General features: G+C 52.2%; 4 protein-coding genes across 4 annotated transcripts; 3 read left to right on the forward strand and 1 right to left on the reverse strand.

Moving 5' to 3' along the window:
* Positions 1–163: 163 nt before the first annotated feature.
* Positions 164–6,437, forward strand: PHACADRAFT_90147 (uncharacterized protein; the record flags this gene model as incomplete). The annotated part of the gene is made up of 37 exons (XM_007393874.1): positions 164–430; positions 481–657; positions 706–769; positions 853–859; positions 883–963; positions 1,015–1,129; positions 1,199–1,544; positions 1,594–1,657; positions 1,706–1,802; positions 1,859–1,889; positions 1,945–2,083; positions 2,136–2,181; positions 2,233–2,260; positions 2,317–2,406; positions 2,465–2,505; positions 2,563–2,821; positions 2,872–2,981; positions 3,035–3,083; positions 3,140–3,227; positions 3,281–3,293; positions 3,348–3,407; positions 3,456–3,548; positions 3,604–3,868; positions 3,925–4,096; positions 4,148–4,291; positions 4,341–4,402; positions 4,456–4,695; positions 4,753–4,974; positions 5,035–5,098; positions 5,211–5,340; positions 5,392–5,455; positions 5,508–5,530; positions 5,585–5,710; positions 5,773–6,034; positions 6,083–6,195; positions 6,249–6,272; positions 6,321–6,437. 37 exons carry the CDS (start codon positions 164–166, stop codon positions 6,435–6,437), a joined length of 4,293 nt encoding a protein of 1,430 aa, XP_007393936.1.
* Positions 6,438–7,201: 764 nt separating this feature from the next.
* PHACADRAFT_27086 (uncharacterized protein) lies at positions 7,202–9,201 on the forward strand (the record flags this gene model as incomplete). The annotated part of the gene is made up of 2 exons (XM_007392676.1): positions 7,202–8,297; positions 8,351–9,201. The coding sequence occupies 2 exons, from the start codon at positions 7,202–7,204 to the stop codon at positions 9,199–9,201; spliced, it is 1,947 nt and encodes a 648-aa protein (XP_007392738.1).
* A 261-nt stretch (positions 9,202–9,462) lies between these two features.
* Positions 9,463–11,301, reverse strand: PHACADRAFT_253109 (uncharacterized protein). Its single transcript, XM_007393875.1, has 6 exons — positions 11,275–11,301; positions 10,582–11,215; positions 10,454–10,532; positions 10,202–10,394; positions 9,751–10,148; positions 9,463–9,694 (listed from the first exon to the last, which is right to left on the reverse strand). The coding sequence occupies exons 2-6, from the start codon at positions 10,833–10,835 to the stop codon at positions 9,578–9,580; spliced, it is 1,041 nt and encodes a 346-aa protein (XP_007393937.1). The 5' UTR covers positions 10,836–11,215; positions 11,275–11,301; the 3' UTR covers positions 9,463–9,577.
* Positions 11,302–12,107: 806 nt separating this feature from the next.
* Positions 12,108–13,727, forward strand: PHACADRAFT_207441 (uncharacterized protein). The gene is made up of 2 exons (XM_007393876.1): positions 12,108–12,999; positions 13,051–13,727. Exons 1-2 carry the CDS (start codon positions 12,126–12,128, stop codon positions 13,509–13,511), a joined length of 1,335 nt encoding a protein of 444 aa, XP_007393938.1. The 5' UTR covers positions 12,108–12,125; the 3' UTR covers positions 13,512–13,727.
* The last annotated feature ends 468 nt before the right edge of the window (positions 13,728–14,195 follow it).

Genomic DNA, 14,195 nt, shown 5'->3' on the forward strand with positions numbered 1-14,195 from the left:
GCTGCAGCCCTCAGCGCATTGCGCATTTCCTGTTGTCTCGTCCTACTAGGTCTATCTATCTACAGCGCAACGCTCTCATTGTACACGTTCTGGGCTGCGCTCAGCCTCTGCGTCGCATACGTGAGTTCCTCACCAATGATCATCGACTCTGACGATGCTGAGCATGTTCCAGACGTACACAGCTATTCTCGGCCTGCTATCTCTCAAGACTCTGTCGTGGACTGCAGTTGCGTCGGGCCATTCCACTTTCGTCCTGCTGGCGACATGGTCCGTATATGTCTATCGGGACGTCTGGCCGCTCGCAACATATTATCTAGCGCCAGCAGATCAGCAGAGCGTCCTTTTCTGGCTCAATTTTGCGGTATTGACCATTGCGGCGGTTGTCGTACCTCTTACCACCCCTCGAAAATACGTGCCATACAATCCGCAGGTTCGTCTTCTTCAAACAGGTTCATGGCTCACAGCTGATGGTCAGCATAGGATCCAATGCCGAGTCCGAATCCGGAACAGACGTGCTCGATCCTATCTATGACGCTGTTTACCTTCTTGGACCCAATCATATGGGATGGGTACCGGTCGCCGCACCTCAGTGTCGAACAGTTGCCACCGTTGTGCGATTACGAGCTAATGAAGTACATGTCAAAAAGAAACTTTCCTGTAGGTTCTCGCTTTGGTAAGCCTCCGACCCTGCTGAAGCAGGACTAGTATCTTGATCCTCTGGATCCTCAGTCTAGCCGACATATCTTCTGGGGATTGATGAGGCTATATAGTTAAGTCCGTCTATTTCGTCCACTATGACATGTACTCATAATATACAGAATGGGATTATCTCGAACTCTGGGTCTTGTTAAGCTTGCTTGTAAGCGATCGTGCGCCTACCAGTTCTTTTTTGCAGCGCGTTAACATGATGATGCAGGCATCTGCAGGTATTCTCACTCCGATCGCAGTAAACAGGATTTTGCAGTGCGTCTCGTTTCTCATTGTTATTGCGTCCCAGTTCAAACTTCGGTGTAGTTATTTAGAGACCGGTGGCGAAAACGCCAGGACCCGTCCATGGTTCTGGATATTGGCGTATTTCGCAAGTCTCGTCTCGCCCGGTGTTATCTCTGGACGTTACATGTTCGTTGTGGTATGTCAGGCGAATCGGACAGCACTTTCGTGGAGCATACGTGCTGATATGACCTGCATTCTCCTCTAGCTACGAGTACTAGTGCAAATGCAGAATACGCTCACGCAACTCCTCTTCGAACATGCGCTGCGCATTAGGCCGAAGGCGGATATCGTCACTTCCTCTGATCTGAAAGGAGGTAATAAGAGCAGCCCTACTACCCCGACAGATGCGGCATTCCTATCCAGGGACGAGGCAATGTTAGGCGAGGAGCAGGGCTCGTCATCAGAAAGCAGCACGGCAGCCCCGTTCAGGAGCAGCAACGAGAAGGCTGCTGCCATGGGCCGCGAGAATAGTCATATGATTGGCAAGATCAATAATATGATCTCGACAGATATCAACAACCTCGAGGGTGGGCAGGGTTTTATCATGGTTGGTGCGTAATGAATGCTTGATATTGAGGCTAGCCCTAATCCCGCGCGTAGCATGGTCTACGCCGCTCCATATTACTCTAAATCTAGTGTTCCTGTACACAGTCCTGGGTTGGAGGTACGCCTAGTGTTCTCTGTAGTCTTTAACTCGCTCAAATGTGAGCAGCGCACTAGTCGGAGTAGGCACCACCATCGTCATGTTATGTATTCCCGGCATCATATCGAAATATTCTCACAAGCTTCAAGTCAAGAGAATGGCGAAGGTATGATATTGCCCATAGTTCCACTCCGAAGTCGAATTAAGCGCCCTCGTATCCAGAGTGATGTTCGAGTAGGCGTTATATCTGAAGGTACGGACGCCACCAACAGCTAAATCGTCCACAGCGCTCAAAATCAGGCCTTTAGTCATAGGAAGCGCCATCCGGACGGTGAAGCTCTTCGGATGGGAAAGACGGATCAGCGACCGCATAGACAAGAAGCGGAAGGAAGAGTTGCATGCGCTTAAAAACTTCAGAATTCTTTCGCTTGTGAACAATATCAGCAAGTGAGTAGGTTTCGTCCATGCGACAGCACCGTAGATTGACACATAGGTTCAGCAATTTTATCCCCTTGGTGACAATGATTGCCACGTTCGCAACTTATGTACGTCTATCAACTGTTCGTATACTTGCGCAAGCTTATCGCTATACGCAGACTCTAGTTGTGAAGGGTGAGCTGACAGGTATGGCCGCTCACGTAATTCGTAGCTTCACCCTTGTCGCTCAAGTATATGTGCAGCTTCGAAGGTCTTCTCGTCTATGGCGGTGTTTCAAACCTTACAAGATCACTTCAGAGGGTGTACCTGGTTTATCCCCGTGTGCATTCAAGGTTCGTGCTTTTGTTCACGTACATCGTCATTTGTGTATCAAATAAATGGCCTCTTCAGCAAAGGTGGGTTTGGACAGGATTACGGACTTCCTCCGGGAGGTATTTAATACCTTCGTTCTTCTGATACTGAGTCGACTCATCAGTCTCACCATCCAGACCGAGCTGTTGGATTACTATGCCAGGTCTACGCAAGAACAAGCTGTCACCCCAGGCCTTCCCGACTCTAGCGTCGTTGGTATCCGCGAAGCTTCTTTCGTTTGGGACGCCAAGCAGGTAGCAAGTGCCATGCCTGGATCTTCACGGCGCAGCTTCAAGCTGTGCATCGAGAACGAACTTGTGTTCAAACGCGGGCACATCAACTTGATTGTCGGACCTACCGGATGTGGAAAAACATCCCTGCTCATGGCATTGCTTGGTAAATCCATCTACTTTTCTGGAGCTCGAGCCTGCTGAACTAGCCCGTAGGCGAAATGCATTACCTTCCGATTGGACCCGACTCCTACGTCAACCTTCCCCGGGCAGGTGGAGTCGCGTATCACGCACAGGAGTCTTGGGTCCTGAATGAAACTATTCGAGTGAGTAGCACTGGCCGAATACGTGTTACCTCTATTGGTAAGCTTGCCCACAGAACAACATTCTATTCGGGTCTCCCCTCGAGCAAGACCGATACGACAAAGGTATGGCAGCTGCGGCTCTATCGTCACCTATGAGACATAATTCTCTATCCATCTAGTTCTTCGGCAGTGCGCATTGGAGCGAGACTTGTCTCTATTTGATGCGGGGGATCAAACAGAAGTTGGCGAAAGAGGAGTAACTCTCAGGTACGTTGCAGGCAACATATCCTATTTTAGCTGAGGTCAACATGCTATCTCAGCGGTGGTCAGAAAGTAAGTTTTCTAGCTGCTGATAGAGAAATATGCAGTCTCAACGTCACTAACCAGGCCCGCATAACACTTGCTCGAGCGATCTATTCAAGAGCAGAGACTCTGCTTTTGGATGATGTGGGTTCGCCGAATATTCTGAGATAGATTGCTGACACAAGTATGTAGGTCTTCGCGGCACTAGACGTCCATACCTCCCAGTCAATTATCGAAGGGTGCTTCCAAGGAGATCTAGTACGAGGACGTACTGTTATCTTGGTTGTGAGTTACATCGCACCTTCCACCACGTCTGTATTGAAATAACCATGGTCTACAGACCCACAACGTCGCGATAGCGGCCCCTATCACCGATTTCGCTGTCTCACTTGGTACAGACGGACGCATCAAGAGTCAGGGCACGCTTTCGAGTGTGCTCGAGAAGGATGCGAAGCTGTCAGCCCACATCACTAAAGAGACGTCTTGGATGAAGAGAACCGACGAAAACACAGACAATTTCAAACTCGACACGGGGGAGCAAAAGCCTGCGGGCAGGCTGACTACAGCCGAGGAGATAGCCGAAGGACATGTCGGCTGGTCAGCCAGTAAGTGCTCCTTCGCACTGCGTCCTATATATTTTAGTTACTTAGCGATGAAATAGTGAAGCTGCTACTTCTGAACACTGCCAAAGGCCCGATGCTTGTCGTATTCTGGCTGGTGTTTCTCAGTGCCATGTTGGCTAGCCGCTCGGCAGCCATTTTGGATTCGTGGGTACTCGGCTTGTGGGCGAGACAATATGAGATTCACGACCCGTCCCAAGTTTCCGTGACTTAGTGAGTCTGCCACTTTTCCGAGGAACTCTGATGTTGACTCGTCTTTTCAAGCTATTTGTCTCTCTACATCGGAGTCATCACATTTTCCGCTATATTTCTGGCATGCGGTTACACTATATATATGTACGGCACCCTACGAGCCTCTCGAATAATCCACCGGACCTTGGTGGATACCATACTCCATGCAACGCTTAGGTCAGTCCTGCGGTGCCAACGGCGACTATTGCTCACCAGTTGCCTCTAGATGGCTTGACAACACTCCATCCTCTCGCATTATTTCTCGTTGCACACAAGACATCGCCTCCGGTAAAGTTTCATCGCCTCTTTGCCAATGCGTTGATCTAACTCCGCGTAACCAGTCGATAGCCAGGTCGCAGATGGTTTCTATTTCGTGGCAGACGTTGCTTGCGACGTGATGCTCAAATTCTGCGTCATCTGTCTAGTGTCTCCGGCCGTCGCTGGACCAGGTGCTCTGCTTGTCTTGATAGGCACCGCACTGTCCAGGGTCTACATGAAATCACAGCTGTCTGTCAAGCGGGAAATGAGTAATGCCAAGGCGCCTGTTATGGGCCATGTTGGTGCTGCGATTACCGGCCTTGGTGAGTAACGCTTATGTAACCGCTGGATGTGCGTTGTGGTTTACACTCGCCCTGTAGTGTCTATCCGCGCATATGGCGCTCAAGAGGCCTTTCGACAAGAGTCTTACCGCAGACTGGATCGACTCACTGTCGCGGCAAGGGTGTATAGAAACTTGAATAGATGGATATCTATTCGCGGAGAAATGCTAGCGGGCCTCTTTTCGGCTTCCCTCGCCACGTACATGGTGTATGGACCTAGCCGAGATGCGTCTGACACCGGTTTCTCCTTGACAATGGCGGGTGCGTGGCACGCGCGGTACGCTATCTGTGACCGTGCTAACGTCGAAACCCTCTGCTTAGTTGGGTTCAGTAGTATGATACTCTTTTTCATCAGCGTCTTGAACGACTTCCAGGTCGAAGGTACGTCGGTCGTCCAATCTGTATGAGCTCGTGCCCATAGCAATCCCTATAGGCAACAGGTTCGCTCAATCAATACCCCCAATCGGCTCGTCCTGTAACTGAATATGGCCATTCAGTCTGGAACGAATTCAACAGTACCTAACCATCGAGCAGGAACCTACGCCTACTGATTCTGGCCTCCCTCCAGCGTTCTGGCCGGTAAGTGGTACCCTGAGAGTAGAGAATTTGTCCGCTCGGTACTCCGAGGTATACTTTGGCAATCAGATACCCAGAATATTCACTCATGTCAATCCTCAGGATGGCCCAAAGGTTTTGCACGACATCTCGTTCGATATCAAGTCTGGAGAGCGAGTCGGGATAGGTATGTCCTACTTTCTCTTCTTTCTCTTCTGCTCAACAAGCCACATTCGCAGTCGGGCGGACTGGAAGTGGCAAGGTTAGCAAGGCATAATTCTGCACCTTTGATATTGTATGTTCATAGAAGCTGCAGAGCTCATTGGCTATGGCGCTGCTTCGCTGCATTCCCACGGACGGTAAAGTTTACTTCGATGGCATACCTACCGACTCGGTCAACCTCGACGCGCTTCGCACAAGTATCACTATCATCTCGCAGGTGGTAAGTTATGTTTATCGCCCGATCTCCCTCTCTCTATCTCTGCCTCATATATTATTTACCAGCCCGAACTTCTGGCCGGCAGTCTTCGCGAAAATTTAGATCCATTCTCGCAACACGGCGACGCGACGCTGAATGAAGCTCTTCGTTCGGCCGGACTCTTGTCCCTGCAAGGAGATCCAAACGAGAGCAATCTAACGCTGGACAGTGTCCTCTCGGGTGGCGGAAGCAACCTTTCTGTCGGACAGCGCCAGATCATCGCACTCGCTCGCGCAACGGTGCGGCAGAGTAAGTTGCTTATTCTAGACGAGGCGACATCTGCCGTCGGTGCGTTAGTTGGCTTTCGACATGAGCTGGCTTCATATCTACGATTAGATTACGACACAGACGTTGTTATCCAGGAGTCGTTAAGGAAAGGCGTCGCCAAAGACGTTACGCTGCTTACCATTGCGCACCGCCTTCAGACTATCATGGACTCAGACAAGATTGTGCGTCTCCGTCTCTCGTCGTTCAATATCCGCTCTGACTCAAACGTCCTTAGATGGTTCTGGACGCTGGTCATGTTGTGAGTCTTTGTACTTTCGGGAACGGCCTCTTCTCATACTCTGTGTAGGTCGAATTTGGCCCTCCCACTGAACTGCTTCAAGATCCTGGTGGCTTCTTCAAGTCACTGGTAGACGCCTCAAGAGACAGAGAGAAGCTCTATGCCATGGTGGCCAATGATGCGTAGACAGACAACTCTTTCTGAATACGTCAGAAAACATCAAATAAATTTGTCTGCAGACTCATCTTGGGCTTGGAAACGAGATCCAGTATCCCGGCCCGCTTCACTTTTGGCGAAAGCAGCACGGCACAGAATGGGTGAAGTTTGTGGAAACGAGGCCATCCTCGCTGACGGTGGAGGTACTAGCCCTGTACCGCTAATTCAACATCGATGTCGTCACGAGAGACATACACGCGTAGGGAAGAGAGTAGGTGCGATACCTGAGGCCTGAAGGTGCGCTCGCGCCGGAGCTTACGAACTTGCGAACAGGTAAAGGAGCATTCCCTGCATTGGGATGAGTCTCTACTCTACATTGGCCAACATTCCGAACTGTGCTTATCCAATATAATGTCGGATATGTCAGGTGCCATAAGTACCTCGTTGATGTGATAACATGCATGCTGCTGCTTCAAGTTGTTTCGCACGCATCGACGGCTATCTCACAGAGATGCGTATATGTCTGTGGTTACCGCGTAAGAAGAACGCAGAAAGTCAATCGAGAGCATTTACCAGGTTTTCCAAAAATCAAAGGACTTGAAAAGCGCGAATTCTCAGCCTGAAATCTCGCGGAGGGCGAGCAGAACGGCCGTTATTATTAGGAGCTGATGCGATCATGTGACCGGAAGCGCGAGCGCGCCGTTCGAAGGTTGGTTTGTGCTTGTTCTCGACGTTTCCGACGTTCTTGACCACGTTTACGTTTTTACGACGCGAAGTGCTCGAGGCACTCGACGATGGATTCCTTCATCCCCCAGGAAAATGTTCTTTCCCTTTTCGACCCGCTTGTGAGGCCTGAAACTCCCCCACGGAACACCAGCTCCCCCGAGCCTGCTTCAGACAAGGAAAACGATGTACAGCCGGGACCGGTAACCGTCTTTTTCAGCAGGATATACAAAGATATACCCGTGCAGAAGATTTCAAAGAATCCGAAGGGGAAGCTCATCGACTTTGGGGAGCGCACCCCGGTGCCGCCGAGGCAAGAAGACATGCTTGGTGATGAGGGCTTTGACTGTTTCGCGGAGGATGAGGAGGAGGTACCAGACTCGCCAGGCGTGAGTAGGAGACCTCTGGCAGACATAGACCTCGAGCAGATACCCCAAACTCTACGTCGACCGTCGATTATCCCGGAAGACCTAGAAGATGTCCAGTCCGTGTACGATCCTGTCTCGAGCGCGCCCGCGGGCACACCCTTTACGGACGTTGTCAACTCTATTAATCTCTCTGCGATGACTCTTACAGACTTTCAGGATCCTCCAGTCGCGTCGAGCGCGTTCATATGCCCGAATATCGCGGTCTGCTCTCCAGAACCAGCGGTGATCGCAGAGTCGACTCCAGCGAGGCTCGAGTCAAGGGCCGACACGAGCTGTGGCTCCTCCTTCGTTCTCCTCTCTCCAACCGCGCATACATCCACATCCACCGACTTGCCGCCCTGCGGAACCCGGCGGACGCAAACCTCGAATCTCACCTCATCGGCCGACCCGCGGCGCATCTCTGTCGACCTCCAGTCGACTTTCAGCCTGCACATGCAGAGCGCAGACATGTCCTTTGACCTCATTAACGACAAGATCTCGTTCCTGAACGCGTCGAACTCCAGCTGGACAATCGTCGACGCCGACCGGGACGATGACACGTTCGAACTCACGAAACAGAGATTACACATTAGCGGAACAGGAGCGCGGCACATGGAGATGCCGGATGCCAACTTGGACGAGGACACGCTGGATCTTGCGAAGGAGCAGAAGCGAATTGAGGTTCTGCAGAAGTGCGAGCCCATACGCGAAGAGAGTTTGGATGAGATTGTCGTTGTGGTTCCGAGAGTGAAAGAGCTCAGTATGTCGTGGTTTCCCCATATCTGCGCGCATATAATGACCAGTTGTGCCTAGCCCCACCGAAGCCTACGCCCTCTATTGGGCACACTCTCGAAAGTGCAGCCAAAGCACCGGCCAGACCGCCGGTCTTCAGCTTGCCTCCTGCTACCTCGACAAAAGTGGAGCCAAGGTCTGAGCATAAGCCAGCCGAATTGACGAAGCCCCTCCCTACGCCTCATCTGACGAAGAAGACCTGGACAACACAACACGAGCGCGTCTCCTCCTCCACCAGCACCACCAGCACTTTAAGTTCCAGTGCCGGCTCCTCCACCATTGCTAGCTCCCGCCGGTCCTCAATATCGAGCTCCCTTCCCACATTAAGCTCAAGTTCGGTCTTTGACGTGTCGCGTTCTGCCAGTACCACCGTCGCAAAGACACCCGCACGTCGGTTGTCCAGTGTTTCCACTACCTCCTCAATAACTGGCGCCCCTAAGGCTGCAGCGCGAGGGTTCCAAAGACCTCTACCGGCCCCTCTTCCCGCACTTTCTGCTTTTGCAAGGCCGAATGGTGCTGCCAGGGCGCCATCTCCCACAAAGCCTGGTCCTGTGCCCAAGAGTGCGCCCGTGTCGGAGCCACTCGCACCGCCCAGGCCTTCGGCGGGTGTGAAGCCGACGTTTACTGCATCCGTGAACCGACTCCAGCGCCCAGCTCCTACCGGCCTAACGGCGTGGCGCGGCAGCGTCAGGGCGACGGTGAAGCCTGTGGTACCGGGTTTGAGGCATCCTGTGCCCTCTCTGGCGAGTACTGGTCCGTCCGCCGTCGTGGCGAATTCTGGTCTGGGTGCCATAAAGAGCGGTCTACCAAGGCCCGCATCACGGTTGCCTGCCCCAACCAAAAGCACTTTTGGTGGCGCGAGGAGGTTGTGACATCCACATACCGTCCACGTCGGAGTACCGTAAGGTAAGTCGCTCTTGGGCGTTGTATCTCTACCGACCATCACTGTATGCTATGCCACGCGCTCCACTTTTGTCCTGTTTCCACGTTCTCGTTTCACCGCTTTCTCTCCTCTGTAACTCTCCGTGTATACTCTCCGTGTTTGCAGTCTTTCCACCGTGTTACTTATATGTTATTGACCCTGTTGTCGGAATATATGCGTTAGGACTGGTCTTCTCTATGGACAATCTTATGTTATTTGATCCGGCCTAAAAGTGACGCCCACATTCACGCAGGACATAAACTCGACTAACGCTATGCTAGATTCCCGCTACAATTAATACTAATCTACCTTAACTTCTAAATACCTTAGGCAGTTTCATGCGGATGTGCGACAAATTTGAACGCACTGACACCACTCCGGAGCTTCTCTAGACCCTCGGGGATGCCTGCGAGGCCGTTGTGCAGTACTTCGACGTTGTTTGGCTTTGCGAGAAACAATGAGCATTGAGCGACGGCAGCATACAAATGACACTCGTTACCTTAATGTCGCCGGTCTCGAGCAGGCTTGTCAAATTGGCGTACAATTTCCTGCCGACCTCGCGCTGCTCTGGCGGATGGACGCTGCCAAACACATGGACGACCTCCTTGTCGGGCGTGAGCCTGTCCTTGTCAAGGGCGTTGAATAAAACGTGCACAAGCTTCCCGCCCGACGCCAGGATGTCGTATGCGGCGTTCTGCGTCTCTGGGTACGAGATCGCGTCATAAGCAACCTTGACGGGCTTCTCTGTAATCGCCTTGATCGTGTCAGACAGCTCGGACAGCGGCGCGTTGCGGTCGATAATGTGCGTCGCGCCGAGCGACTTGAGAAGCACCTCATTGTGCAATGAGCCCGTTGTGATGATGGGCGAAAAGCCCGAGAGCTTCGCGAATTGGATCACTGCGCATGATTAGCTTGGTGCGGCGGTCATTCAAAAAGGAGAGCGTACATACCCAGCTGGCCGACTGCAGAGGCACCGCCAATTATCAGGATAGGCTCACCAGCGTACTTGCCGCGGCCACTCTCCTCCCAGGGCGCAGTGAGAGCAATGCCACCTGCCCCCTTGCGGTTATACAAACCGAGAGCCGCAGTCGCGAGTCCGATCGGGAGGGTGGAAGCCTGATCCAAAGTTACGTTCGGCGGGACCTTAGACATGCAATTGAGCAGCCGAAGCGCACCCTGATCCAGTGTCCGAGGTGACATACCTGGGCAATAATGTCTGCTGGAACGACGGCGTACTGCTGAAACGCGGCGCGGCGTTCATCGTAAAAGCCTTGGTAGACCCTGTAAAGTTGTTAGCACTTCGTGGTGGCGCGTTTCGCTATTGACGTACACCTTGTCACCGACACCGACATTGATCACCCCACTGCCGACCTTCTTGACAACGCCTGCTGCGTCGAGGCCAAGTATGGCAGGGTAATGCTTGACGATGATATTATTTGTCTGGATTTTCCAGTCGACGGGGTTCAACGCAGCCGCGTGAATCTCGACAAGAACCTCGTCAGTGTCGGGCTCCGGTATATCCTTCGTCTTGATCGCAAGCTGACCCTTAGCCTCAAGGAGGTAGAGAGCCTTCTGAGTGGACATAGTAAGTATGGCGGCCAGAGAAAAATAAGAATGCTGGTCGCATTGAACCAATCTTCTGCCTATATATATGAAACAAACGAAAAGCGCAAGAGCTACGGTTTCCCGTGGCCGTGCATGACTAAGAAGCGGGAATATACGCCGAGGAAGAGCAACGTAGCCCCTCCGAGTAGTCTCCGCCCACGGGCTCCTAAGTTGAAAAGCTGATCAGTAAGGCAGGTCACGACTTCCCACTGCACTAACGTCATTCTGAGCGGCCAGACAAGACTGAGTTCGACTTATGCAATTTTGCCCAAGCAAAGTCAGCACAGTCTAACGAACAATGGACGCACTAAAGACACTATCATGTTACAATGCTGACCGTGACCGTCGCTGGGGCTGAGCTTATATAAGTCACCGCTTACGCTGTGAGCAATGTACTGAATAAGCGCGCATCCCATACCTTGTTGCTAGCCTGCGGAGGGTTGTAGTGCAGCTGCGTGGGCTCCATGAGAATTTCATCGAAACCTGGTTCCTGAATGGCCTTCTCCTTGATTGCGAGCTCGCCTTCGAACTCGAGGTAGAGAGCCTTCCGCGTGGATATGCTGGAACCAATACTTGGTGTAGGGGGGCGAGTGGGCTGCTGTCGTTGTTAAATGTCGGCGGCAACGTCCAAATAAAAACGAACATCGCAACATCCGCCACTCCACAGGCTTACGTGGCTGAGGAACGCGTATAACCTGCTGTACTACAGCGCTTCATTAGGATTCCTGTGGTATTGCTGCTACGACCATGAAGCTGTCTACACTCGCCGAAACTCAATTAATCAGGCGAACTGTGAACTGGCGTTAGACATTATTGAGAGCGTACCGCGCGAGACGGAGCGTCCACGTCCTCAGATACCGTTGAATGCAAGGATAGCATACTCTGTCAGCACATAACTCTCCCGGCACCGCGAGCGACAAGCGGCGGGCAAGGGCAACGACCGTTTCGCCGATCCCCGGCACTGTTGAGTGGTACCATTTTGCCGAAGCAGCACGGTTCCGAGATGCTTTAGACCAGGCACGTCGTTATCAAGAATACACGAGAACGTTAGGCATTGACGACTGTAGGACTACTAGGAGTGCAGGTCGCACAGTTCGAAAGCCGGCGGGGGATACTACGTAAGCGCCATCATAGGGTTAGGGTTGCTACATAGCGGCCGTAGATTCCCAGCTGCACCTTTTTCGTAACGATCTACAAGCAGGTGGAAGGTCTGAAAATTGTACTCTTCGTGCTTCCGTATGCTTAGCTGTGCCGCTCTTTGAAAAACAGATGGATCCTGTACCGTCCAAAGCCGGAATAAAGACTATAGTGGATAGGCATGTCAGCTTAATCAACGACATCCTCCCGTTAGAAGTATTCGACCTCGTCTTCGATACCCTTCGAGGGGCTGACAATAAAAAGGAAAGCTTATTCTCTGCCTCACTGGTTTGCCGACTCTGGAGGGAGTACACTCTTAGGCACCGCTTCTATTCTATTTCGCTTGACATGTCCGCGAACCAAGAGCTCAAACCACTGCGGCGCACCTCTGCTTATTATTTGACTCAAGACTTTACAAAATCGAAAATATTTCCCCTGGTGCAGAGTTTCGTGCAGGTTCTCGCTCTATCCTGGGGCTCAGAGGGCGTCTCTCTCGACTTCACGCGTATTATTCGGCTCTTTCCCGCTGTTCGCACCATGAAGCTAGAAGGCGCGCTCTGGCCAAAGCAATGTCTTCGAGAGAAATTCGCTCAACCGCTTTTCATTGACAGACTGACAATCCTCGGCACACTTCCCCCCTATCGACGGCACCTAAAGCTCCCGCACGAGGTACACGCTCTCTGCACTGTGCTGTCGCAGTTTTCGTTCATTCGGCACCTCTTCCTCGTGGACATATACAACATGCGCTCCGATGAGGAGTTGATATGGTCCAACTACGCTCTTCCCCCAATCTCATCCCTCACTCTGATGCAAACACCAGGTGAAGGCCCGATTTCGGAGGTCATCAAGAGGCTGGCCAAGCCTGGGCTTCTGAAACACCTCGACCTCACCACGTTTTCTGGAGACGAGCTTGACGAGGCCCTGCTGATGGCAAAAGGATTGTCGACGCCGATCGAGGAAATAGGCCTTTCCGTCACCTGTTGGGGCGCAGGAGATGGGGATGGAGGTAAGTTCCTAAAGCACATCCTGTTATCGCCCTTCTCATCTGTCTCCGTAGCTGATGCGCGCCCAAACCTCTTCGGCTTGCGCAGCCTTAAGCAGCTGACAATTGCTATTGAGCTGGAAATAGCGAGCGTAGGAGAATACGCACTAGACGACAGGAAGCAGTGGCTTAACTCCGTTTCGTGGACTCGAGCCACCAAGGCTCTTCGCTCTCTGGACCCATCGTGCTGTCTCGAACATATCGACCTCTGGCTCGCATCGTCAGAGTTGGAGGTGGCCGAAGTATTCTTGCCCCGCATGCAAGTCGCCCTGGGTCACCGATGTGGCAGCCGCGTCGATTTTGAGACTGCTATGCTCGAACTGGTCGAACAAGGACGACTTAGGACCGTACGTATGTCTCTGCACTGCACGCCGCCAACAGACGACGGGCTTGTTCCCGAGTTTTATGTGCCTTCGGGCGATTATCTCAGAGATGTGTTCGCGCACCTGGACATGACAGGGGCGCTACTCGTTTAAGATCGGCTGATAGTGGTAAGTCTCCAGAAAAACCGCAGCGTTTAGGTGGCTACTGACTGCGTAGTTTTACAAGCATGTGCTGCCCCACATCCTGCGGGGCATGCTGCCTGAGGGGGCCTTCAAGCTGACGTTACTATATATTTCTTGTTATTCGACGTCCGGGTTTCGCAGATTGCCCAATTTAAAGTCGCACCTCGTCAACGTAATCATCCTCAACTTTCCTTGTAGTGAGAAAAGAAGAGAGCACAAAGCCATCGTAAGCAAGCCATGAGCTGAGTGAATCACACGACTCGAATAAGAGTCATGCACGCGGTTTGGCATATAAATAACAGACTTAGGAACAAACAGAAGGGAAGCATGGCTCGCCGCCACTTTGCATATAGTAATAAAGAACACAGCATTCTGATATATAGTCCGGGAAAAGAACTTGCTTTTCTTCATCCCTCGGGGAATCCGCGAATGCAGATATTTAGTCGTTGGAAGGGAGGTCCCTTGGCGCACTGCTGATGCTGCCGCCTCTACAGGCAAGCTATTTCAATGTACAGCCCGCCCTAAACAAACCTGTTCCTCCGTGCGTACCTGATATACGAAGACTTGAACGTTAACATCGCACCGGCCAAACTGCGCGATGCTGGCTGCCCCGCCCAGGCTCAGCGCACGCTTGGCATGATGAGTACACGTTTA

This window comes from Phanerochaete carnosa, assembly GCF_000300595.1.
Source record: "Phanerochaete carnosa HHB-10118-sp unplaced genomic scaffold PHACAscaffold_3, whole genome shotgun sequence".
Lineage (NCBI taxonomy): Eukaryota > Fungi > Basidiomycota > Agaricomycetes > Polyporales > Phanerochaetaceae > Phanerochaete > Phanerochaete carnosa.

Excerpts from the sequence above, each read along its gene's own strand:
- PHACADRAFT_253109 (XM_007393875.1), bottom strand. The coding sequence starts at position 10,835 with ATGTCCACTCAGAAGGCTCTCTACCTCCTTGAGGCTAAGGGTCAGCTT. Across the intron at positions 10,533-10,581 it reads GTCGGTGTCGGTGACAAGGT|GGTCTACCAAGGCTTTTACG; the intron begins GTACGTCAATAG and ends ACAACTTTACAG. Across the intron at positions 9,695-9,750 it reads TCGAGACCGGCGACATTAAG|CCAAACAACGTCGAAGTACT; the intron begins GTAACGAGTGTC and ends TTTCTCGCAAAG.
- PHACADRAFT_207441 (XM_007393876.1), top strand. The coding sequence starts at position 12,126 with ATGGATCCTGTACCGTCCAAAGCCGGAATAAAGACTATAGTGGATAGG. Across the intron at positions 13,000-13,050 it reads CGCAGGAGATGGGGATGGAG|CTGATGCGCGCCCAAACCTC; the intron begins GTAAGTTCCTAA and ends CTGTCTCCGTAG.